The following is a 26810-nucleotide window of genomic DNA, read 5'->3' on the forward strand; positions in this document are numbered from 1 at the left end:
ATGAAGTGATTGTTAATTTTTATTTTATGAAGTAGAACTCATGTTTTTGAGATCTACTTCCTCCTTTTGCTATTTTTTATCTAGACTTTTCTTTCATCACTATTGTTTCTGGCCTGCTCAATTTGGATTCCATTTCTAGATGTTTCTTCTCTTTAAGAAGCTTTGTTCCTTGATTTAGAACCTGCAGAATCCATTCCCTCCTGGCTCTTTCTTAGATTGTCAGTTTGTTCTCACTGAGGAGCAGATGGAGATTACAGTGTTCTCTTATTCTCAAGCCTCATTCCTTTCCCTAAACATCCTTTACCAGAGAAACTAACATTGTGTAAGCCTTATAATTGCTGGTGATTTTGCTCACCTTGTTGCCTAATTTTGCAATAAATGTTGTGTGTGTGTGTGTGTGTGTGTGTGTGTGTGTGTTATACTAGTGTCTTTTTCTGGTTTTGTATAGCAGGAGTTAAAAACTATGCCATCATGCATTCCCAGACTCTACCTTCAAATTTTTACCTCTAGACTTGTTGAATAACACTGATCGTTTATCCCAAGTAGTACAATAGAACACGGAGTAAAGTCAGGATAGGGTGAGGTGAGAAAGAGCTTGCTGAAGTAGCTTTGTAAAGACCCAGGACAAACAGCCGCAAACAATGTTACTATGGTGGGCAGCCCCAGGAACTGAAGGAGGAATACTGCTGAGCACCTTGGATTCTGTTGCATTTTTTTCCATTAACCAGAGATAGTTTGATGAGAATGAAGTGGTAGAAAGATTAAGTAGATGATGATTTCTAGTGCATTCTGCATTCTTTGGACCATTTGCAACATAGTTTATTTACCTGTGTTCTTGAGTGGTTTGGAGCTTTTGGTCCATTGGTCTATGAGCAATCTCTGCATTCACCTTGACAAAGGAAAGTGGCTCCTTGTGTATAGTTGGGTAAGAAATCTGTTTTTTTTAAAGATTTTATTTATTTTATTTTAGAGAGGGAAGGGAGGGAGAAAGAGAGAGAGAAACATCAATGTGCGGTTGCTGGGGGCCATGGCCTGCAACCCAAGCATGTACCCTGACTGGGAATCAAACCTGTGACACTTTGGTTCACAGCCCATGCTCAATCCACTGAGATTCCAGCCAGGGCAGAAATCTATCTGTTTTAGTTAGTTTTTTGTTTGTTTGTTTTCTTTTTGTTTTAGATCTTGATAATCTAGGTTTGAGAATTATTTCAGCCTGTTTATGAGAGGGATAGACAGTGTTTGTAGTTTTTTTGGTCACATTTCTTCTACTCACTAACACTGCTGTAAAAAAGGCCTTTAAACACTTTTGTCCAGAAAGGTTACTTTGTAGTAATCTCTAGCTCTTCATATTTCTTATCATTGATAAATGTGCATTACTGCCCTCTGCTGCACAAATTTGGACCTCTCCAAGTCTTTCAGATGAATAACTGTAAGGTCATTGATTTTTTTTTAAAGCACATTTCTAACAGTTAACTGGAGCTCTCCTGTTGTCAAACAATAGTATCATGATAAGTTGCAATTTCCATCCACCACGTATATGGATTTGCTTCAATGGATTACTCAGAGTGGTTTCCTTACAAGCATTTGACCACTAAATGGTGGTCAAAATCAGATGATCATGTCTGCTGTAAAAGCCAATCAGATGACTATGTCTGCTACATACAGAAAGTGCTTAACAAATGAGTAACAATGTACAAAATAACTCATATTTCAGAGTCTTAGGCTGTATCTATGCTTGGCTAAAGACAATAAACAATGTTATCACAAGCATAATTTTGACCAGAACTTGTAATTGTGAGCTTTTTAAATGGATGAACTATTAGAATTACGGAAACATGTAGAAGGAAAATCAGGTAACTCTATGAAATTGAAAGTCGTGCTTAAAAGGTTGCAAATGTATTTCGCCTTTTCATGTCAGAAAGGGTGCCCGTTTGCACAATCCTTGGCTCCAGTTTCAGCCCCAGTGTTAAGTAAACAAAAGGTAGCTTACAAAATTTGAATAATTCCATATTGCATACTAAGCTCATATTTGTATAATACAAATACCTAATTTGTATAATATAATACCTAAAAAGGCAAATTGATCAAATATTTAAGAATTTTATTTTCTTGTTAATTAAAGTATACAACAGTGATACTGGAGAAGAAGACTAACCTAAATCTAGACCATGAAAACAGTTGCTATGCTCTAGGAGATATTACTTGGTCTTAGGTATATACAAATTTGCACATATATCCTTGATACTAACATCCAAAATGGCATTTAATGGATTTCAGAAAGAAGAAAAATGACAACAATAATAATTAAACTAAATTTAAGCCTATTCTAACTCATCTTTCTTGATAATTTCAAAACTTGGTGGTCAAAGTGTATGTACATTAAAAAATGATTTCATGAGCAGTTTCAATGAAATTAGATATTCCCTCTGCTTCTGTGTATTGAGCACTGCCTTGAATTAATTAAAGGTACTGTGATTCCAAGTGACTATTAATTTATTGAATAAATTGAACAAATCAAATTAAACAAATGAACAAATTAAGTTAGTAACAGCACCTTGATGATCACTAGATCACCCTATTTCTGATGGTCACTTCCTCTTTCTTTGTTCTGTCAAGATTTCAGTTTTGTGTCATCTACTCCCATATTTTATCATTTCCATCTTGCACTAAAAACTGCTGTGACCTTATCTTCTTGGCACATGGCTTGTAGTCTTTGTTTTCTCTTTCAGGGCCCTGTGGAACCTTGGCAATCACAATCAGGCTCAGTCGGCTGAGTTCATGTTTAGCCATAATTCACACGAAGAAGGAAGGTCGGGAAGTTAATATCATTAACACAGGCCAAAGGTAAAATGGTGACAGAAAAATTTAAATAATGTGTTTAAGTATATGACACATCTCTCACATTAATTTTAGGAATTCTGATAGAGTTTCAGAAATGTATCTCTTTGCCAGAATGCTTTAATATGCATGATGCTTATAAATGCATCTGTTATAAAGGAAGTTTTTGTCCTCCCTGCACAACTCATATGTTAAGACCCTAACCAACCACCAGCAGTTTAGAATATAACCACATTTGGAAAGAAGGTGTTTAAAACTGTCATTAGCTTTAATGCACAGGCCCTAATCCAATAAGACTAGTGACCTTATAAGAAGAGGAAATCTGGCCCTGAACGAGTAGCCCAGTCAGTTAGAGTGCTGCCCTGATACACTAAGGTTGTGAGTTTGATCCTCTCAATCAGGGTATGTTCAAGAAACAACAAATGAATTGATGGATGGAACAATTGGTTGATGTTTCTCTCTCCCTCCTGGTCCCTCCCTGTCTCTCTCTTTCTAAAGAGAATAGATTGAAAATTTTGAAAAAAAAGAGAAGAAATTTGGACAAAGACAGAGAAACTACACAGTGAGAAGGAAGTCTTCTGCAAGCCAAGGAGAGAGGCTTCAGAAGAAGCTAAATCTACTAACACCTTAATCTTGCATTTCTTGCCTCCAGACCATGAGATAATAAAATATTTGTTGTTTAAGCCACCTGGACTGTGGTATTTTGTTATAACAGCCTAAGCAGACTAAGACAGCATCCTTATTGTATAGGGACTTTTTTGGTTCTCTGTAAAGTGATCATTCAGTGTCCAAGAGGCTTTATTATACTGAGCAAAGCTGCGGTATATGCAATCGTCCATTACATTCTTGGTGTTATTTGTGGCCTTTTACCAAGTGGTTATCACGGCTCCTTCAGAGGAATCAGTGTTATGCCCTGTTGCGGTGAGGCAGAGGCCTTGTCAGTTTTCTCTAATGAACTCTTCTTTTCTGTAGGTACACTCCTCATGCAGTGTATAGGAGCAGCAGAAGTTGTGTATCATAAAGGGTAATATTTGGTACTAACTTCATTTTTGGTAATATTTGGTTCCTAACTTCATTTCCACATAAGGTAACTCATATGTCAATAGAAGTTTGTCTACCTGAGTCTCTGAATACATTATTTGCACACATTTTATTAGTTAGGTTCAAGTCTAAGGAAGGCATCTGTTCGGTAATTCTCTTCATTTTGGTGGTAGATAAATTATTGAGGAGGTGATTGATATGTCAAGGATCAAAAAATAAACATTGGCTAAACAGTCACGTTTCTGATTCATTTGCTGTGAAATCCCCCGAACCATTTCACTGGTGCATGATCGTATCAAGCACATCTCATGCTTCAAATGGGGGTGACAAAGCCTTCTCTCATTAACTGCTCCTGTTGTTGAAGAGATCAAGATAGAAGAAGGTTAACATGTGAAATTACAGCAGGGATCAAATAGGAGATACAATTTTTATATATGGTATGAAAGTTAGTCCCACCAAGAAACACCAAAAATGCCCTGACCAGTGTGGCCCAGTAGGCACTGTGGGCATTGTCCTATAGGGCAAACGGTCACTGATTCAATTTCCAGTCAGGGTTGTGGGTTTGGGTCCCTGGTTAGGGCAAGTACGAGAGACGATCAATCAATGTTTCTCTCTTACATCAAAGTTTCTATCCCTCTCTTTCTCCCTCCCTTCACTTCTCTCAAAAAACAGATGAATAAAATCTTTAAAAAAGAAACACACACAAAAATGTTCCCAACACCAGTGCTTACATTCATTGCAAATTATTTAAAATGTAATTGACATCAATACATGGCACTGTTGTTGTTTTTCAGGCAAAGAAACATGAAATTCTCATGTGATAAAATTCAAGTGTGCATACTGCTAGACTAAAGAACCAGGTAGCCTGGTTTACTGTGGAGGAAAACCACATAATCGTATTTTCCAAACCCTTTAATATTCAACAAGAAGAAGGTCTTTCATGTCCATCCTGTGTGAACAAGATGATTTGGGGTCCTGTTAAGAGGTACTAAAAACTAATCTCCCCAAGATTGCCATAGTACCATGCTTTTGTCCTTACTAACCTAGGATGGCCACAGTTAGTGTCATTTGTGTCATTTCTTCGGACATTTTCTCCCTGTACAGTATTACAATGTCCATGTAACTTATAAGAAAAAGTGGCATGTACATTTACAAGGGACTTTTCTGGGGGTCATCTCTAATTTTTTATTCCCCAAATCACATACATGCAACCCAGATCAGAAGTTCCAGCTACCCTGTGACAGATTGGGATGGGCAGAATCCAGCAGTGGGTGAGCAGAAGAAGGCTCATGGCAGCAACTCCAGAGAGAGGGTAAGGGCAGATTTCAGTGAGGCTTGGCTTTGATAATAGACTGTAAACCTCTTCATGGCTGGGGCCCACCCTGGCTGACTCAACTTTGTGTCTTCAAGGCCCTGAACTTAATACATATGCAGTTAGTGCATGAACAACTGCTAAACAGACTGTTTTAAGAAGTGGTTACTAACTCATGGAGAAAGAGAATGGGATGGAAAACGAGAATAAGGTGATGATGTATATATACATTTAGCTCACCTTGGGGCTAAGTATGCAGAAGGAAGCCAGGATCCAGAAAGAACTGCTGAGACAGTTGTGGTTTTTCCAGGAACCAAAGTGACCCCACAACTGGAGGAGTTAAGTATGAGAGAAGGAGGGTCAAAGGGAAAACTTTTCACAGAGGTACTTTCTTCTGGATGAGAGGACCCTATCCTCACTTCTCTACAGTATTGCTTTTCTATATTTACCCAATGATGTTATTGAAAGAGGCCGAAAAAGTCTATTTTTCCAATTAAATATGGAGCTTGTTTCTTCATACCTATGAAAACAGAAGAAGAAACACACATGGGGTTATGACCATAATCCAAAGACTACGTTTAGCTGCGGTGAGCTGATTTTGTGTATGCTTATCTACTTGTCTGCATATGGTTTATGTGCATCTATTTCTGTCTGTTACACAGTTTCACTGACAGCATTTGGATCATGAACGAAATTAGTTTTGATCTCTTTTTGTTTTTGCCTTAGGTGTAATTGTGGTTTTAGTATTGATCCCAGAGTATGATTTTATATTATGCAAGTGAATTTCCTGTAAATTTTAATTTTTAAAAAAGATTTTATGCCCTGGCTGGCATAGCTCAGTGGATTGAGTGCAGGCTGCGAACCAAAGTGTAGCAGGTTCGATTCCCAGTCAGGGTACATGCCTGGGTTGCAGGCCATGACCCCCAGCAATCACACATTGATGTCTCCCCCCGCCCCCCGTCTCTCTCTCTCTCCCCCTTCCCTCTCTAAAAATAAATAAATAATAATAAAAAAATCTTAAAAAAAGATTTTATTTATTTTTTAGAGAGGGGATGGCAGGGAGAAAGAGAGAGAAACATCAATGTGTGGTTACCTAGTGGGGACTGGCCCACAACCCAGGCACATGCCCTAGACTGGGAATTGACCAGCACTCTTGGATTCACAGGACAACTCTCAACCACTGAGCCACACTAGCCAGGGCTGAATTTTAATTTTTAACTGTCATTGTAAAAGTTTGTTTGTGGAGCTTGTGGGGTGTTGTATAAGCCTTTGAGGTAATGTCTTCATCATGGTACTCCAGGCTGAGGAGTTTCTTGAGAGTAAATATGCTGAGCTTGGAATCACTTCTCTTTTTTAGCAGCACACAGTGCAAGCGTTAGGTGGAATCTTATTTTGGTTGGAGGTGAGGAATAAAGGGAACTGACAGAAACAGGTGAAGTATCTTCAAATTTTCTCTTATGTTCTCAGTAGAAACGAATGCCCAGTGATTCCCTGCTATGTAGTTGTCTAGCTCTCTTTTGTCTTTTCAGTTTGCTCTAAAGTACTAATGAAAAATATCTGAACCAGTAGACTCTTAATTTTCTCCATTTCTCTAGTGCTTTCCCATTGGCAAATCAGAATAAAGGCAAAAAATTTACCCTTCTGCAAAGCCTAAGCTCTGAATCCCAAGTTCTTATTTATAGAGTAGGGGTCAGTTTCCTTGCCCTCCACTAGTGCCTGGAATTCTCCTTTTGTCCTTAAAAAAATCCACTCCTGAGCATATTTTTAAAAGAGTAAAAAGAAATTTTTTAATGTGAAAATTTTATTGTAAGGAAGCACGAGGTAATCCAAGGATAAGAACATATGCCAGAGGGCGCCTAAAGTTTTAATCCCCTTTTGCCTGTGTATTAAAAACAAACAAACAAACAAACAAACAAACAAACTTTCTGAAAATGAAGAATTCCGTGGCAGACAGACTCAGATTGGGACAGAGAAATATGCAAAGCTGGTGCTGTCGGGAAGAACCCAGCCATAAATTCACACTTTGAACTTGGCCCCTTTTGGGGAAAAAGAAAGAGTCACTGACGTTCCCACTTCGACACATGATGAAATCACACTCCTTCTGTACGTGGTGTGTGCCAGGATCAGGTGTGAAAGCGAAGAAACCCAGGTACGAAAGTTTTAGCGTGCAGCTGGAGAGAAAAACCTCCTCTCCTAGCAGTTAGCCGCCGAGTTGGTCTGTTCTGCGTCGCTTTCTCTGCGTGCAGGCGTTAAAGGCTGGCGGAGAAGGCGAAATGCCACAACTTTCTAACAATCCCCTGCATTGCTTTGGAAGCCTTGGCTAGCATCTGAAGGTTGTTGCCAGGACAATTTACCTGTTGTAGTTCTCCGCGCCTCGCCCGGCCGCTGCTACTGGCGCCCCCAAGCGTCGCGCGCCCGCACACCCCAGCGCTTCCTGGAGTCTCATTGGACCCCCACGGCGACAAACTCGACTTCAGGAGCTGCGCGGGGTGTGGTAGGAAAGGTTTCCCATGTAATTCCTAGGGGCTAGGAGCCAGGAGGCCGAGGAAAGACGCACCGAATGCCCCCCACCCCGTCCCCGTTCATTCCCCTCTGGCAGGCTAAGATGCCCGGTGGAGCTGTGCTCCTTGGGAGCACACTCAGGGGTGCCCCCACTCCTCCCAGCGCCTCAGAGACATCGACATAGGTTGCACGTATGGTAGGGTGGAGGGCTGAAGGGTGGAGAATATCTTGACTAGAAAGTCCTAAACGCTTCCAGGAGAGAGAATTAGGACCATTTTTGCAACCCTTCTCTGGTTTTCTTCTCCCGGATTACAAAGCCCCCTCCGGGTCAGCTGGGCACCCTGCAGGCATGCCAACACAGCGCCAGCCTCCTTTGTCCCAGGCACAGACAGACTGAAACCCATCTTGAGCGTATACAGACCACAGTATTAACGCCCACATGCTCACTCCCCTCTATCTTCTGCAGGTTTTTTCCAGTGCTCCCTGCTCGGAGTCTGGGAGTGAAGACGCGCTGGGAACCTAAGGAAGGGTGCTGGCGGTCCCCAAGCGCGGTGGTAGTTAGCCCTTCTCCACTTACACATTTCACTCCTGTTTCCACAGGCTCTTCCACCCTCTGGAGCTGCTGTTAGGAATTAGGAGTCCTCATGTTCCTCTGGGGGTGAATCCCATTTTCTCAATTGCGGGGTGAAGGAGGATGGGAGGGGGAGAGAGGGAGAACCTGGAGGGGAAGTCGCAGGGGGAAGGAGAAGACGAGGGCGGGAACTTGCGGGGTGAGAGAAGCGTTTCCACTCTTTGTCACTCTTGAATTGGGGGCGGAGGAAAAAAAAAACACTATGGAAGCTATAAAAAGCAAAGGGGGTAGCGGTGAGAGAGCAGACACAGAGCGGGAGACCGCGCGGAGCTCAGGGCAGCTCCGGAGCATCGCGGCGTCCCTGGCAGCGTCCCTGGCAGCATTTGGCTGCCGGGTGTGAACCAGGGAACCACGCTTCGGACGACTGTACACCTTCGCGTGGGGGGACCTGTGCTTGTCTCAGACCTGCAGGGTCGTGTCTGGGGGTGGTTCCTGATCTCTCATTATAGCGCCTGCTGACACTGAAAAGGAGGACTTGAGTCTGGCAAAGGTCGAGACAGAAAGGGTAGGGAAGGAAAGAGGAAAGAAAAGCAGCGGAGGCCGAAAGCGAAGGAACTAGTGTAGACCTCCCGAGCAATTAAGAGGAGGGCTGGACTGCCCACGGAGGTGCGGAGCAAGGAACAGCAGAAGCGGTTCTGTCCGTGGAGCTGAGTCTTCTTGCACCTCGGGTCACGCCTCCTTGGCGAGAAGACCTCTCGCCTTTGATTGCTTCCAGTTACTACAGAACTTCCTTCCCTGGTGGAGAAAGTGGGTCTTGCTTGGGTCGCGCTTGCTCCTGGTTCGAGGCGTGAGACTGAGTTCACACAGTGCTGGGCCCCACAGCCAAGTGGGGTTGGGGGAACTGCCTGCGAGCTTCCGCGGCCCGAGTGAGTGGCCCGTGTTGGGGTCCTTCCTCCCTTTGCATTAGCATCCCTCGGGCTCTGCACCTCCCCAGGGACCCCTCGCTGGGAGATGGCCGCATCGATGCGGGGCAAGGACTCGTCCCGTTGCCTGCTCCTACTGGCCGCGGTGCTGATGGTGGAGAGCTCACAGCTCAGCAGTTCGCGGGCCAAACTCAACTCCATCAAGTCCTCTCTGGGCGGGGAGACGCCTTTACAGGCCGCCAATCGATCTGCGGGCACATACCAAGGACTGGCTTTCGGCGGCAGTAAGAAGGGCAAAAACCTGGGGCAGGTAGGAAAACACCCCCAATACACTTTTCTGGCAGGAGAATGGGTAACGAGCGCTCTGGAGAGCTCCTTTTCCCTTTGCGCCCCTTAACCTTCCAAATGCGCCCGCAGGTGCGGTGCGCACAACTGCAGAGGGGATCCCAGAGCAGGTCTGCGAGGGAGGAGGTGGCTGGGTGGCTGCTGGCGCTGGAGGACGTGGGGCGTGGGGCGGATGGGTTAGGGTTTTGTCTCACCTTTGTTTTGGGGTATGGGCATGTGCCGAGATCTAGTGCGTGCGGGTGGGGGAAATTGGCCAGAATGGCCCTCCTCTAAATTTAACACGGCAATGCTGAGGATGTTGTTAATATTTAACACATAACAATTGGCAGTGTTCTAAGAGTTTTACATATATTTAATCTTCACAACTCTATGAGCTAGGCGCTGGTACTATCTCTGTTCAGCAAATGAAGAAATTGAGGCTCGGAGTAGCAGCTTTTTGCCAAAGGCGTACAGCTAGTTTAAATGTCAGAGCGGGATTGCAATCCCAGCTAAGTCGGAGCTGTGGGCTCTTAATCATTACATTTTACATTTTAAAGGGCACGGGCGCTTTACCCCTTTTCAGGTTCTCCTTTCCTCCCAACCACATTTTCTTTTCAAAGAAGTAAGGTCACAGACAGAAAGCTTCAATAAGCACGCATTTCTCACTGCTGTAGAACTGTAAATAAATCACCCGGGAGGAAGCAAAATAACGAAGTGACAATGACAGCATCACAGACGCGGTTGACCAGCGATGTAGCAAGGAAAACCCCGGAGACATTTTTGCTAGAGGGAACTTTCCGCGGGAGTCTCTGTGTCTCTGTCTGACAGATGGATTGACAGTCACATGTAAACAGTTAGACAAACAGACATGCACAAAGACAGGAGCGTGCACACACTGCACCAGCGGTGGTTGGCGCACAGTGGCCAGGAGAGGGGGCCGTGTGGGCACTGGCAACCACCACAGCTCCTCCTTCCGCTCCTTTTGTAGGAAGCCAAAACCAAAAGCCAGTTTGCCAAACAGCAAACGCACTTCACACAGCAGAGCTGTCAACCCATGAAGGAGGGCAGCTCATTGCCCCCACAGCTCCCCCGTTTCCTTGTTGCATCAGAAGAGCCAACTGCAGAGGCTCTGGGCACTCCTGGTGTCCTCCATCGCCCTTGACCCCAGCGCAAGCCGCGGGGTGAAGGTTGACAGCTTGGGCCAGTCCTGGATGGACAGCCAGGGAACGCTTGGCCTGCGCTTGGCCCCTACCGCCCTCTCAAGGGATAGTTTTGCTGGTTTTGCAGTTCCAGAAGGCTTCCTGGGCTTTGAAATGTCAAACATTTCAGCTATCCTCTCAATGGAGTACAACTCTGCAATCACAGGATTTCTTTTTAAGGTCTTGAGGGAAATAAACTACATATATGCATACATAACACACACATACATACCCTTTGCACATTCTCACACGTGCCACATATCTCCACACATACATGACCACTATCCTTATTCTCTTCCTTCAGAAACACCCTGACATTTTCAACCGGAACAAATTCAACATTCTGTTAAGAGTCCGTCATGGGATGGGGCATAGTTTGCAAAGAAAGGATGCTCTTGATACGAATTAGTCCATCAGACATATCTCTAATGCAGCTGACTTCAAATTCCATCTTATCAGTTGTTGAAAAGAGCTTAATACTTAGTTCAGCCAAGGACAGAGGGATGGACCCAATGTTTTTTTTTTTTTTGAGGTTTCTTTTGATTCCAGTCCATGCACAGGCTGTGAGTTTCTGTAGAGGGCTTTCTGTTTCTGTCACCGCTGAGCCCCAAAACCTGATGCTCCTCAGTCAAATCGTCAGTTACTTCAGCACCGTCACTAGCTATGGGGTTGCCTGGACTATTCTGAAGGATGCACCCCATAACCTTTTTTTTGATAATATAGTTTGTATATAAATGTGTATTGAATGTCTTCTCATATTACTCTGCTTACTTCTGCTCCTTAAACAGATTGCAACTCAATTTGAAAGTTTTTATTAAACTGAAGATTTTATTTATTTATTTAAAAAGTGAGTTGATTTTTTTAGTTGGATTTCTCATATGCCCTCTGTAACTTAGTCATTCTACAGAATGTATTTTCTTATATCTATTAAACTGCAATATTAGATCCTTAAAAATTTGTTATTGGGTTTGTGAGAAAATTGTAGCACATCAGAGAAAATGGTAACATAAAATAAAACATTAAGTTGAATGGCAGGATGATAGCTGGGGAGTGCAAGGAGTATCTTTTGTATATTCTAGCTGCTCACTTGTTTGGTGTGTGATCTCAAATGTGTACTGTTGTGAAGAAACAAATAGAAAAACCTGTCTTCTTTGAATTTTTAAGGGTCTTTTTATCTTCTTTTTTTACTAGTTATGTAGTCACCAAAATTCTTAATACTCTTATTTTCAGTAATGGAATAAAAATTAGAAAAGGCTTTTCAGAAGGGAAGATGTCATTTCCTTTTACGGAGAGAAACTAGAATTGAAGCGTAGCTAAGCTGAATTTTTGTTCATCGTGATAGAAAAATATGAATGATTGAGATGACTGGAAGTAAAATGCCAACGATCAAACTAGGTACATTTTATAGTGTCATCCCGAGACCTAATAAAGTTTAATTTCCTCCTTTTCCCCCGTCTTGGACTGGTGCTATTGAAATACATGAATTTCAGAGATACAGGAACAGGGAGCTGCAGGATGATGCAATGTCAAGTGGGCACGTTAGACACTCTTTGGTTTTCCGTTCTGTAGTGAAAATTGTCTATGAAGTTTTTTCTGATTTACTTTCAGAATAGAAAATTAAAATAAAAATTTTATTTCCATCGAAGAAGAAATTATCAAAAAATGTAATAATTTATTAGGCTACAAAACTGAAAATGAGATTAAATAGGACCCAAGTTTTTCTCGATTCACCATAGCTTGATTTCATACAGAGAAAACATTCTTTTTTCTTTTTAATTTGTTGGGGTGACACTGGTTAACAAAATTGTACAGGTTTCAGGTGCACAATTCTACAACAAATAATCTATACACTGTATTGTGTGTTCTCCAGCCCAAGTCAAGTCTCTTTCCAACCCCATTTACACTCCGTATATCCTCCTCCACTTCCTCTTATTTACAGGAATCCTACTTGCTATAGGCAAGGTGCATTATTTGTAAGTCACTCCTTGAAAATGTGCGTTTGAATTTCAGGAATGAGTTAGAGGGCTTTCAGGGAAAACACAGTTTTCCAAAGGTGTTACAGCTCTTCTTAGGTTTGTTTTCAAAAATATAATTATGAGTTATGATGAACCTGACATAGAAAATTGAATATAGTAATATTCTGGGGATTGGTACAGAAGTAGCAAAAATGTTTTTGCTAAATTATTCACATTAATGTCTTAATTTGACTTTCTGTTTGCATCTATTGCTAATGAGTTTAAAGAGGTAGTGAATGTATGTATACACGGGATAAATTAGATTGTAGGATTGTTACTAACATATAGGTGTGTCAATATTTGTATACTTCAAGCTCTAAAGAGACAATGGCAAATTTTCTAAATCAAAGGTAATTTTAGACAAAATCTTCTAATCATACAATTAAATACATTGTGATTAAGTACACTGTTGCTCGACATCACCTCTGGGGCTTCAGGTGTCAATGTTACAGGCTGTCTGAAAGATTTATTTTAGAAAATTCAACTTATAAAATCATTTTACCTTTGTGGTACACAATGATATTTGGGGGGGATGGAAAACTTTTTTGATTTAAGTCTGTAATTGCTTCTCTTAGTCCTTACTCCTTGCTTTGTCTGTTCAGGCAGAGAGATTAATTTGAATGTAATGCTATTGAACTTTAAAATATTTTTAAAAGTTATGAAAAAGTTATGGAAAATAATTACATTTTAAACGTAGAATAAGCTTCCTGACATGCATCTCTAAAAAGGAGCTGAAACTGGATTAACATAAATTCAGCTTCCATAATTTCCTAACGTAACTTGGACATTTGGAGGACAGTGGTTTGGATGAAGTTATGTTGTAAAAAAAGAATGCTTGAAAGACATTGAAACAAAAGCTTAAGGGAGTTGGTTAGAATGCATTAATATTTGTATATTGCATTTTCCAATAGAAATACTGTATCAATTTGCATGCACAAACACGCGTGAAATTGCTTGCTGGAATAAACTATACACTCTATTTTCTGTAGGTGATCTCCTCATTTTATGAAATTATCCATGATTTTTTTTTAACCCCAGCCCAACTTTCCCTTGCTGGAGAGTAAATATCTGCCATCTCCTCAGTATCTCAACAGGCATTAAATGAAATTGAAAAGTAAATAATTTTTAAAATGAAATTTTCCAAAAGAAAAAGATTTTGAAACAATCTACACTAAAGTTTCTTTCCTTTTGCTATAAATAATACAGAATTGATGATAGTAGATACAAGTGGAAGGTTACTTCATGAAAAGCAAGGAAAGTATTTTAACGATAATGTGAGCATGAGCATCCATCATTTCATTTTTGTGCGTCTAAGAGAGCGAGGGACGAAGTTCCTTAAACTCACCGCAGCTGTGACTTCGACCCTACCATGGTGTTCTGCAGTGCTCCCCTCTGAGATAAACTCTGGCCCAGGGTGTTTCAAATATTATAGATTTTTAAAGTTGAGAAAGGAATATGATAGAAAGCTAACTGATGTATTCTGTTCTAGGAGAATATTGTGACTTTCTTTTTTTTTTTCTTGCACAATCATTTGAAATGTACATTATAATACTGTTACGTTGTAGAGGCCTTTTATAATACTCAGTATATCTAACATTTTAGACAAAGTCTCTTCTGATTTATTTCTTGGGATTGAGGTAACATCAAAATAAATTACAATTGTTTTCTGTCTGTGACTCCCTGACGGCCCTTTAAAGCCATTTTACTTCATTACACCTCTATTACTTGTCCTCATGTACAAAAAGCAGATAAAGCTGCTCTTAATTATTTAACTAACAATTAAAAAGATTTAGGTGACTTTGTGTCTGCCCGTGCCTCTTACTGGGCCATTTTTTTAAAATTCTCAAATAAAATGCTAAAGGAAACAAAATCCATAATAAATAATAGATAGCTTTTGCATTGTGTAGAATTGCTTTAAGGTTACATAGAAAATTAAATATGGAGTGAAAAACAAAAAATTAGTATTCTATTTAAGGTAAGCAGAACTTAATTTACTCTTCCTCCTCCGTCTACTCTTGCTAGGAACTAAAGAAGAGTGACATATTACTCTCTAATTGCTGGATTTTTTTAGGGCAAATATAAACCAGCTTCCCAAACAAGAGGTCAACTTATGTACAATATGAATTTTGTTTTGTTTTTTTAAATATATTATATTGATTATGCTATTACAGTTGTCCCATTTTCCCCCTTCCCTCCCCTCTACCTTGCACACCCCCTCCCACCCACATTCCCCCCCTTTAGTTCATGTCCATGGGTCATAATTAAAGTTCTTTAGCTTCTACATTTCCCATACTATTCTTACCCTCCCCTGTCTATTTTCTACCTACCATTTATGCTACTTATTCTCTGTACCTTTTCCCCTATTCTTCCCCTCCCACTCCCCCACTGATAACACTCCATGTGATCTCCATTTCTGTGGTTCTGTTCCTGTTCTAGTTGTTTGCTTTTTTTTTTTATAGAAACATCTGTCCACAGGAAGAAATGTCACCATCCAAATATTTTAGATAGTGATTTCCCAGTGGGTCTCCCACACTAACAACTTTGGGTCACTGCCCACTTCTTTGGGTTCAAATCAAGGAATGAAGGCCACAATATCACATCTAATCAGAAGTCCTTATGGAGAGCTCATCCCCTCAATTCCAGACTTTGTGAGGGTAAACTGAATCAGAGAAACCATTAAGGCAGAGGGACTTCACGTAATTCACTTACGTAGCTCTGAAAACAGAAAATTATTATTCTAACACATTCTACAACCACTGAACCTATATAACAGATTATATTTTGGAGATCTTACTACTAGTTCAGTTTATCAATGTGGTCCAAATAATAAATTTAGAAATAAAACCAGCAAAACACAAAAGTAATAAATTTTTTAAAAAAGTTATTTATCTCTCTTTCATAATCAAGTCAAAAGGACAAATGTGCATCGATATCCTTTTTAATATATTATAGTGTCTAATTCCATTGGTTGATTCTATTTATGTATTAAAGTTTGGTACACAGAATATCTTAAATTTACATATTTCATAATACTACAACATTTTAAATGCCCCAACCTGTCTAAAACAAACAAAATCAATGAATGAATATGCACATTAAGTCCCAAAATAAACCGAAGCATCACAGTTAAGGGGAGTGACTTCTTCAAGTGGTGTACTTAACCAAACATTTACTAAAAGATGTTAGTTCTTCATATGATGCTTTATCATGTGAAATGAGAATGATTTCTCTTCTGCAGACTGGAAGAAAAGAGTGATTTTCAGAATATTATTTCCTTCAAATGGCGTGTGAGTAGTGAGAGCACACTTTACATTACAGTAAGAGGTTCCATTGAGTATTACCCAGTTCCGACCTCTGCTCTAAATGTTGTACTTAAATTAACTCTCGATTCTCTCTGCAGACCTCTGAAGCAAGGCCTAGTATAATCCTTAGTTTTATAAGTAATGGAATGTTATATGAATACTAAAACACTAATTCTCCTGAGGCACAGAGAGGTTATGCAATTTTTGCAAATCACACAGTAGTAAGCAGAGAAAGTCAAAATAAAACCAATGCAAAATAATGTCAGAGGCTACATACTCAACTACCAGGGTAGCTGCTACAATTTGCTGAAGTTATTCTGGACTTTAGAGGAACATGGACCTTTATTTTATTCTTCCCTCTTATATTTTTTCTTTTTTTCTTTTCAAGATTATTTATTTATTTATTTATTTATTTATTTATAGAGAGAGGGGAAGGGAGGGAGAAAGAGAGGGAGAGAAACATCATTGTGTGGTTGCCTCTCATGTGCCCCTAACTGAGCATCTGGCCCACAACCCAGGCATGTGCCCTGACTGGGAATTGAACCTGCAAACCTTTGGCTCGTTAGGCTGGCACTCAATCCACTGAGCCACACCAGCTAGGGCTATATTTTCTAATGAGATGTTTATCACTGTAGGTTCATTAAAAACCACAGCAAAACCCAAGCCCTCTGTTGCTGCCAGCTGCTTCTACTCTGAGCAGCCAAAGTATGTTAGCACTTCGTGGATACAAAGACAGACAACAGAGCACTACATCGTTTTCATTTCTGGTGTCCTTACCTCTCTGCCAACAATTCTTCAGGGTCATTAAGGCAAACACACACCCCTCCTTTCTTTCTTCTACTCTGTCTGATAAATTACAGTGTTGCCCAAGTAGAAGAGAATGTTGTTGGATAAATTCTATTTTCTTCTCATGGCAACCACCACACACTCCTCATACCTATCTCCCTACATCTGTGTGCCACCATGTGCTTGCCAGCTGCAAGCTGGGGCCTTCTATGTGGCCTCTCTACAGTGGCTTGAGGTTGGTTCAGCTGACATACCTCACACATTGACTAGAAAGGGAAAGTTGTCTAGGTTTAGAGCCTGCTATTGCTTTCTCCTTACCTTGACCCCCTTTTAGCTGCCTTTCAGATGGTCTGTAGTAGTCCCATGACACTAATTTTCCTATCAGGCTCTGCATTCCTGCTCACCACTCAGTAGCTTAATGTCTTTGATAGAAGTCAGTTAATTCTGGTTCTTTTTATTTTTAAGTCAATAAAATAGGATAACAACAACAGTAGCCATAATAGTAATGATACTGATGGGATGACAGGGAGGAGGAGGAAAGTGCACGTAGTTATTGTGCTGAATCCCTTTATCAGTCTACCATCACAGAAATAAGTAAGGTCAAGTGCTCGAGTGCAGAGTAGAAAGTGGTGGCTTCCTCTCCCCCACCCAGGTGGGCAGGAGCAACTAAACTAGTGTGTGTCATGTTCATGAAGGAGCAAATGAACTCAACTCCACTAAGGCCAAGAATTGTAAAACTAAACAAAACAAGACAAAACACACACACAGGTATACTGTCACATTTCTCATCTTGCACGTTAACAATAAGAGGGATGTTAAGTCACGGTTGTCTTGTAAAAAGTAAGCAAAATAGTGCATCATTGAGTAATTGGTGAAACTACACAGAAGCAAGGGCGCACCAGACATTAAAAATATAATCACAGTAAGCAGAGGTCCTAACAACCACTGCAATGCTCGTTGTTTAAGCACGGGCACAAAAACAATGGGAGAGCATTTGGAGTCTGCTGCCAACAGCATTAATTTGATATTCTCCAAAGTAAGATAGCTTCTGAGAAGGCTAGCTTCTCGACACTGCACAGTGCCTGGGGCCCAAAGAGCTCGCTGAGAATTTGGAAGGTTTACACCCCTGTTTGAGTGTCAGCTGTCCTGCTTGCAGCACTCAGAAATACGGGACCATTATTCTTATTTCATTGCCTTCACTGTCTTTTTTTTTTATTTGAAGTTTTTTTTTTCTTATGATTCAGGTAATTTGGAAATATATTAACAGTGTTGCATTGAGAGTGAAAGTCATCTCATCAAAGTGTGTGATAAATTTAGTATGTTGGAAGCAAACTATTCACCAATAAATGTTTCAATCTAATAATGAACTAAAACAAACTTCATCCAAATGTGGAGGCGGGAGAAAAGTTGTCTTTGGAAACCAATTGAAATGACAGTTCACATTCAAATAATAGTCTTCATTTGCTCATTCTAGCTTTACTTCATCTTAACCCTTTAAAATTTGGCTCAAGGGGCATTTTGCTAACTTGTCTCTTGAAATTCAAAGTCTTTTTTTCCAGTAAACACCATCTGTACTTTGTAGCCTGTTGTCTGTCCTTTATACCTTATACCTTATTTTTGCTTCTGTAATATTATATGTTTCTCTTTTCCTTTAGGGCTCATTCCTCTTTTATTTTACCACCGATTCCACCACGACCTTTTGCCTGTGAACGTGGGCACTTCTCATTCTCTCCTTAGCCCTCTTTTCTTTTTTTCAATTTTCTTTTCTTTGCTGATATTATTTTCTTTGTTGGAATCATTTCACATATGCAGATATCTATCTTTAGCTTGATTAAGTTTCTGAGCTCTTTTGCCTGCTCAATTCTTTTGGAAGTTTGTTCCAGAAACAAACATCCAAAAAAACTTCCTATAATAAATTAAGACTTTTATCTGTAACTTCAAATTGTCAGGAATCAGATAAGCAAGTCTTCAGTATTTCTCTAATCTGTCAGATTCCATCATTCATTTTTATCTCTTTAGCTGCTTTATTGTCATCCCAGTTGTCATTGCTTTGACACACACCATTGTCATTTCCTGAGAGACTATTATACTAGTATAAGAGTTTTGTACTTTGCAAACCATCTTCCACACTACATCAGACATGAGCTTTCTAAAGTAAAAATCTGATCAGGCTCCTCTCCACTTCATGTACATTTCTAGAGCACGAAATCTAAATTTCTCAATGTGTTACACAATGTCATCAATTGTCTTGTTTCTTTCTACTTTATTCTTGGGGCTACATAGCCAGCAAGTGGCAAAGTTGGGGTGTAAAGCCCGGCAGTCTCACCGAGCTGTCTATTTGATCACTATGCTGTGTGGCACCGCAAATAAATCAGAGGCCAGAGAAACCAGCTAGAAACTTGTTACTGGTATGTTTTCGAATTCTTCTGTTACTAAATTCTTTAGGTAAGTCAGTGAACTTGCTCATTGCTTACTTACTTCTTAGGTGTGTTAGATTCTATGACTATAGTAAAAATAAAGCAGTTACTTATAGATACATATGCTGGGTCCTTGGTTTATGTGGTTATAAAAACAAATGTACTCTTCTTGTGGAATCCAGTTAGAATTTTAAGGTTAATGGAGGCACCTAGAAATTGTCCAGTTCATGCCTCCATTTCCAATACAATATAAGAGCTAGCAATTTGATAAGGTTTCCTTTTTATAAGGATTTCTAAGGATGGACACTTGCATTGCATCTCTTAGCAAATCATCTTAGTTTTAATTATGGTAAGAATGGGAACATTCTGCTTTCTGCTGTAAACAAAACATGTATATAACAAAGCTAGAAATCAATCTGGCATAAAAACTCTTCCTTCTTAACAAAAAATGTAAGCTATTTATTTTTGTCATACTTCATGGATTAGACTCTGGTTCCCTTCCTGGAAAATCAAGTTGACGTGGAAGAGTAAGACTATCTCCATAAATAGTCAAGAGGATGTCTGTTCATGTTGGACATGATGCTGATGATATAAAGAGGTGCCACCTGCCTTTTCTTTTCCCAATGTTTTAGAAGAAATATATTTTTAAAAATTTTCCTTTGCAAAAGCCCTACTCTTCCCTAAGGAAACCTACTCCTAATTTCATCATTTACAACACACTAAAGAAACATTAGTGGGAACAGGTAGATTTGCAAGGGATTAGAAATATAGTAAGAAATAACAAAGCTGCACTAGCAGGAGGGTAGGAGTCTGGTGACCTCAGGACTGACTGGTGGAGGGGGTGTGCTTGTGAGGTGGACGAGCTCCAGGCAGGGCAGAGGGGTAGAATGTGTGCTGGCATACATCCAAGAAAGAAATTTGATAAAGATGCAACTCAAAATGATGACACAGATTATTTTAAACAAACACACTAACATTATTTTTCAATATTAGTCACCACAGACAACTCATTTGTTTGATACTGTCATTTAGAACTTTTTGAAACTAATTTTAGAAATAATTTATATGTTTTTTGTTTTAAGCAATAACTTTATGACTGTAAGCAATGTTATACATATTCACATTACACTTTCAAAATACTTGGCTCTGAGTGGCTGTGTTATTTCCATAAACCAAATATTCCACAGAAGATGAGGATGTAAAAAAAAGTGGGGTAGTTTTGGAAACATTTCTAAAATGTTCGAAAAGATTTTCTCAGTCACTAAATCAGTATTGAGGTTTTGATTATAAACCCTTCAATGGTGCTGAGGACTTTACGGTGGAAAACCTTTAGTTGGGTTTATAGTCATAAAGTTTTAAAAAAGTATGTAATATTATTTTGTATTGAGGTCTTTTCCAATTGAGGAACCTGGTCAAAATTAGTGTAATATGGTTACTATTTCTCAGAGATTCATAGTGTTCAGGAAGCAATTGCTGAGTGCAAGCCAGCAGTAAGTTCCCCACCCAAAACCCACTCTTTTCCTGAAAGAGGCAGGAACAAGTCATACACAGTATAATTCCTTAGAGATCAGTCTAGTGACACATGTTTCAACTGCCACTTATTAGATAAATTCATGGACTGAGGCAAAAAAAAGAAGTCTGTCAAAGTTTATTTTTTTAAATGCAAACATATCCAATTAAAATTTCAGAGAACATGCTAAACTGCTTAACTCAGTAAACATGTTTATGCAATTGCTCAAATTAATACAATGCTTCCAAAAAGCTCTTTGGAAATTCTTGTAAATTTCCTTGTTTGTCTATTTGCCCTACTGCTATCTTCCCAACACTTGTCAGAAGGAAATAGCTTTCTAACAAGAAAAATCTTGAAACAGCATTTCCAAAGGATCTCAGCCCCACTAGCTGCAGCACATTGTATCTGAATTCTCGTCTCTGTCGGTTCTCACTGCTGAAGCACGCTGACCAACGCTCAGGTCTTGTGCCATGGTCGTCCCAGTGACTGAGTACAAATTGGATTGCAGTGTGTGCTCTGATTTCCTGTTAGAAAACACAGGCTTTCAACACAGCAGGATAATTATATTTGATGGCCTGGCACTTAACAAATTAAGACAAAAATATAATTCTGGTTCTTAGCAAACATCAATAAAGAAGAGTGGAGCCCAATCTCAATAGTAATTCTGTTTTTTAAAGAAGTGAGAGACTAACTGGAAAGAATGCTCTAATGGTTGAGACCAAAATGTTCTGAAATTTCAAGGGCAAATTTCAGATACCTTAGGGTATCTCAAATTTAAAATACTTTAGAGAGTCAAGGCAGAGTGGCCAAAGCAACAGACAATAATTTAAATCCATTTAAGAATTTCGAACTCAGTGAAGCTCTATTCATTCACCAGCAATCTTAATAAGATTTAATGTAAGGATGTGAAGGAATGATATTCTGCAGCTAAGATGTATGGAAAGGAAAGGCAGAGCACAATTGATAGCTACTTTAATGAACACAAAACCAAATCGTCGTCATTGTCCAAGCATGGACTGTGCAGTCGGATATTGAACCTGGTATCACCACCCATTTTCAGCACACTCCAAGCAGTACTACAGCCAGCAGTAGTGTGGTTGGACACTGAGCAATACAGAGTGTCTTGCTTCTAAAACATGGGGCAACTGACAGTTTTTCAGAACCTACTTTCTGTCGAGAACTTCGTGTTATCTCTCTCAACTTTCTCAATATGCTGTGAGCTTCTATCATGTGCAGAGCACAGTAAATGTTTGAGGAAAGCAGTCAGGCAAGAAGAAAGGTGCTACACTATGGCCATATACACTATGCGCTAGCTCAGCATTTGGTGCCTGTGGTCCCACGATGGCTTGCCTTCAGACTCGGAGATGATGGGGAGACCACTTGATTTTGTTTCAATTTGTGAAAGTGAATGAGATTCAGATAGTCATCAGGTCATCAGGCCATCATAATGGTAGCCAACGGGTACATGAAATATGCTCAACTTTATTAATATCAGGGAAATGTAAATCAAAACCACAGAGAGATATAACCTCACACCTGTTAGAATAGCTATTATAAAAAGACAAGAAATAAAAAGTGTTACTGAGGCTGTAGAGAAAAGGGAACCTTTAGGTACTATTGGTGGGAATGTAAATTGGTACAATCACTATAGAAAACAGTATTGAGTCTACTCAAAAAATGAAGAACAGAACTACCATATGATCTAGCAATTCCACTTCTGGGTATTTATTCAAAGGAAATAAAAACACTATTTGGAAAGATATATGCACCTACATGTTCAATGCAGCATTATTTACAATAGCCAAGACTATATATGCATGTGTGCATGTGTGTGTATGTATATATATATATACACATATATATGATTTCATCATAAACAACAACGACATCTTGCCATTTACAACAACATGGAAGGACTTCAATAGCATTACGCTAAGTGGAATTAGACAGAAAGACAAATGCCATATGACCATATAATCTCTCTTATATGTGGAATCTTATAAAAAACAACATACAAACAGACAACAAGCTTATAGATACAGAGAACAAATGGGAGGTTGCTAAAGACAGATGGTGGAGGATGGAAGAATAAAAATAATTATTTTAAGTAAAAAAAAGAATGGGAAAGACATCACATCACTGCATCACTGAGACTGATGCAGTGATGTGATATTAGTTTAGCAAATGTATCTGAGTATTCTTTTATGTACTTCATTCCTTGTGCAAGGTATTTTCCATTATACAGGGATGGATAAACATGTTTTACTGGACCAGGACCCACAAGCATTGAGAAAGAAAAATGATCAGTGACATTTAATAAGAAATGTGAATAATTTCTCAAATCATCTACATTCTTGAATTAATTAAGATTATGAATTCTTGGTTCAAGTGAATTAAGGTGAATGTTCTGATCTTGATCAATGGAGATCTATTGAATGTGATTTGTGAAATCATTGTTAGAGTTACTGCACTTTCAGGATGATATTGCAACTATAGGTATATTATAAAATCTAAGTTTTTTGTTACTGATCTAAAAAAACTGAATGAAATTATTTTCCCTATGTTGGGGTTTTATTGTGTTTTGTTACAGCAGTTTAACAACTTTTCAGGGCCAGGCCTACACACTCTAGACACAGTATCAAAGTTCCTGTCTTCTCATGTCCAATGAAGAAACTAAAATTACCATGATCTTTCAAGGAGAGTAACTGTAAATATCCATTAAAGGACAAAAATAAACATTATAAGTATCTGATCATTCAGAAAAGGAAACCTTGCTAAACAAGGACTTAAAGATAGTTGTGGGGTATTCAGCCCCCAAATCACAAACAAAATGAGAGTTTATGATCTTCTAAATGTCAGTTTTAGTGCAGCAAGAAAAAAGCAATTAGTAATAATTGTTTGATAGATTCTGGATTGTTCATCCTGTTTACCCTGACCAGATTTCCATTAATGATTAGGGAGTCAAGGTATGGGCCAAATGTCTCATTATATTTTAGAAAGACTAAGGAAGAGAGATATTCCCTTGTTGGTCTGATAATTGCAAACCCAGTGACGGGAACATAGAGCATTTTTGGAATGTGCACATGCTTAACACCTGGAATTTTCTGAGAGTTACGGTCGTACTTCATCAGTCACCAGAATGAAAAGCCAAATGCCGATCTGAAGGAGAACTTCTGAGGCAATTCTTCTGGAGCTAGCAATATACCCTACTTGTCATCTTTCAAACATAAGCTTTTAATCCCTTCTTCCAAAACTTGTTTATTTTAAAATATGAGAAAGGCTAAGGATGTCACAGCTGAGCTGTGAACTTTCTCTAAAGAGTCCCATTCTTCAAACCCATCTTCAGCAAAGAAACTGGCACTTGGTGAGTGGAGCAGATGGTGTCCTGCAGTACTGGCCAGCCCACATGTGCAGCTGGGCCTATCTGGCACACAGGTGTCCTGATTTGGACCTTCTCGAAATTCTGACACCACACTTTCCTCCACTGGGAAGTGTGACTTGGCTATGCTATTTTTTCCAGTAACAACAAATATACTGGCTTAACAACAGCTCAGACCAGGGCGATAATGTAACCCTCTAGCTCATATTTATCTCGGACCCACGGAGCACATGGTTTGTCCTACTAGTCTGAGCCAACTTTTTGGTTTTGATTTCCTCTTTTATATTATCTTTTGTCATCCATGTCTCCTCCCTTCACCTCTCTGAACTTTGGTATTTCTGAGAAGGGTGGGAAAGTCCCTCAGATGGGGAAAATGCTGCTGTAATAAACAAGGCTAAAAAATGAACATAAAGTGGGTGGCTTTTCTCATCATTGGCAAATATTGGGCAGCCACAGCCCCATGTTAAGCAACATTCAAGGATTTAAAAACTGGGAAAACTAGATACATTTATTAAACTTTTCACAGCATTTGACAAAAACTACTGTGAAAGTAAAAGGAGATTTCAAATGCAGGCAACAAAGAGGAAATTTAGTTGCTGTTTCTTCTCCATAATATTTTACATAATCATTTCAGTCTCACCAAAAATATTTCTCAGTGCAAAGTCCAGATGTTTTTAAGTTTTATTTTTTCTAAAAAAAACAATATTTAAAATGTTTTCATTTTTTCCTATCTTAGTAACAGCTGCTTCTAACAACTGCTTATAATGAGTATGGCCAGCTAGGAAAAACATTAACGGAAATAGTGAGAGAAGTAGATGGTATCAGACTTAGAGTTTTAGGTTGTGTTCTTGTCCTGTCTCTGCTTCTTGCTCTTTCACATCGTGACTTTGAAAATTATGTCTCATTTACTAAAAGCTAGTCATTTTCACTTAATTGTTCCTTACAAATTGACTAGCTCTGCCTTTGGATAAATGGATAATTACTCAGCTCCAGAGGGAACTAAAACTTTATTACCCAGAAGTGATTTTATCCCACTGTGTTAACCATATTCAACCATTGCCATTGATCAGAAAGGAATAATATAATATAGAAAAGATATTCCTATTTTCAAAAAAGTGAAGAATCTATTTCCTAGAATGATGAGTTTGATACTGAATCTAGACTACATTACAGAACAGATTATAAAATTAAGTACTTAGGGAAATAGAAATGCCCAAGAAATAACATAATTTATTTCTTAGAATAAATGATGACGTATGATTTTTTTCTTGAACAAAAAACCTGGTCTGCTATCAGTATGATGTTTAATCCTTACCATTTGAAGTTATTCCCTTTGTGATTTAATGGTCTTACAGATTTAAATGCCATTATATGCCAATAGTTTCCTTATTTATTTATACCTCAAGGCAAAAATCTCTCCCTTGAACTTCAAAATAATATCCAAGTGCGTATCTAACATTTCCACTGATAGAGATTTCTTGCTGACCATATTGAAATCTGATCTTTCCCCTTTTCTAAGCCTGCTTATCCATGGATTTCTATATCTTACTTGATAATAAATCAATTTTCCTAATTGCTCAACCAAAAACCTTGTATTTATCTATAACTTTTCTCTTCCCTCACATTCACGTTCATCCCATCAGGAGAACCCCTTAGCCCTATTTTTAAAACATATCCATAAACCAAAACATGCATCTCTACAAAGGTATGAGGTAATAGTACCTCACAGAAAAATGACTTAGGAATTTAAATAATACTGAACAAGATAGGGACAGGGCAAAGCAGCTCTTCTTTCTAAGAAAATTACTTCATACAAATATAAGAAACATATTTATTTCATCGTCTAGGAGTTGTTTATCTGTATACATGTAGAACATTAAAAAAAATTAGGGTTCTGGGAACCAATTCTATCATCAAGTCTGCTATTGCCAGGGCGGGAAAAATTACACAAGTGTCAAACACCATAAAAACAAAGACGCTTTGTAAATCCTGCTCTTTGCTAGTAAGCTGGATTCCTTAATCATTTCCTTTAGTGACTAGACAACATCAGAACCCATCAAGTGGCTAATTAGCTGTGTTTTCTTGATACCTTCAAAATTTTTTTTTCAGTTTTTCTCTGTCATGGTGCACATATAGATAGTGGTGGATGGTAAGCTGATAAGGAGAATAATTTTTTGATTGACCATGACATTCTCTAATAGTCTTATACTGAGATGTGACAGCTCCTCCAACCCAGACTTTCAAATAACCTTGCTTTAATCTTACTCTGAAAAGACAAGCTTTATTTATAGTGTAGGGCTTGGGAAAACACCATCACATAAGAGGTGTCATGATATTGTTATCACATCATTAATTAAAGTCCCAATTTGTATCATGAATATTAAAATTTTCTGCTTTAGAATTACTCATATAACCAATATGGTTTATCTGTCACACTGGTACATAGACATTTAAAGAAAATGATATTTCATTTTAATAATTAAAAACATAATATTTTGCCTAAATTTCAGGTTATATATTTTCCCAAAATAGACGCTTTAAATTTTATTTATTTTTAAAAAATTTTCAGAGTATATTTTATTGATTATGTTATTACAGCTGTCCGATTTTTTTCTTCCCTCTATTCTTCTCCACCCTGCACCCTCTTCCCGCCAGCATTCCACCCCCCTTAGTCGGTGGGTCTTATGTATT

The 26810-nt window shown here is 39.0% G+C and overlaps 1 protein-coding gene across 1 annotated transcript in view; it reads left to right on the forward strand.

Moving 5' to 3' along the window:
* Nucleotides 1-8566: 8566 nt before the first annotated feature.
* The window catches only part of DKK2 (dickkopf WNT signaling pathway inhibitor 2), a 97715-nt gene continuing 79471 nt past the window's right edge, over nucleotides 8567-26810 (forward strand). Inside the window, exon 1 of the mRNA XM_028507057.2 lies at nucleotides 8567-9497. Within this exon, the coding sequence (XP_028362858.1) occupies nucleotides 9276-9497 (222 nt within the window). The 5' untranslated portion in view covers nucleotides 8567-9275. The remainder of the gene's footprint in view (nucleotides 9498-26810) is intronic.

The sequence above is a fragment of the Phyllostomus discolor genome, chromosome 1, assembly GCF_004126475.2.
Source record: "Phyllostomus discolor isolate MPI-MPIP mPhyDis1 chromosome 1, mPhyDis1.pri.v3, whole genome shotgun sequence".
In the NCBI taxonomy this organism is placed as follows: domain Eukaryota; kingdom Metazoa; phylum Chordata; class Mammalia; order Chiroptera; family Phyllostomidae; genus Phyllostomus; species Phyllostomus discolor.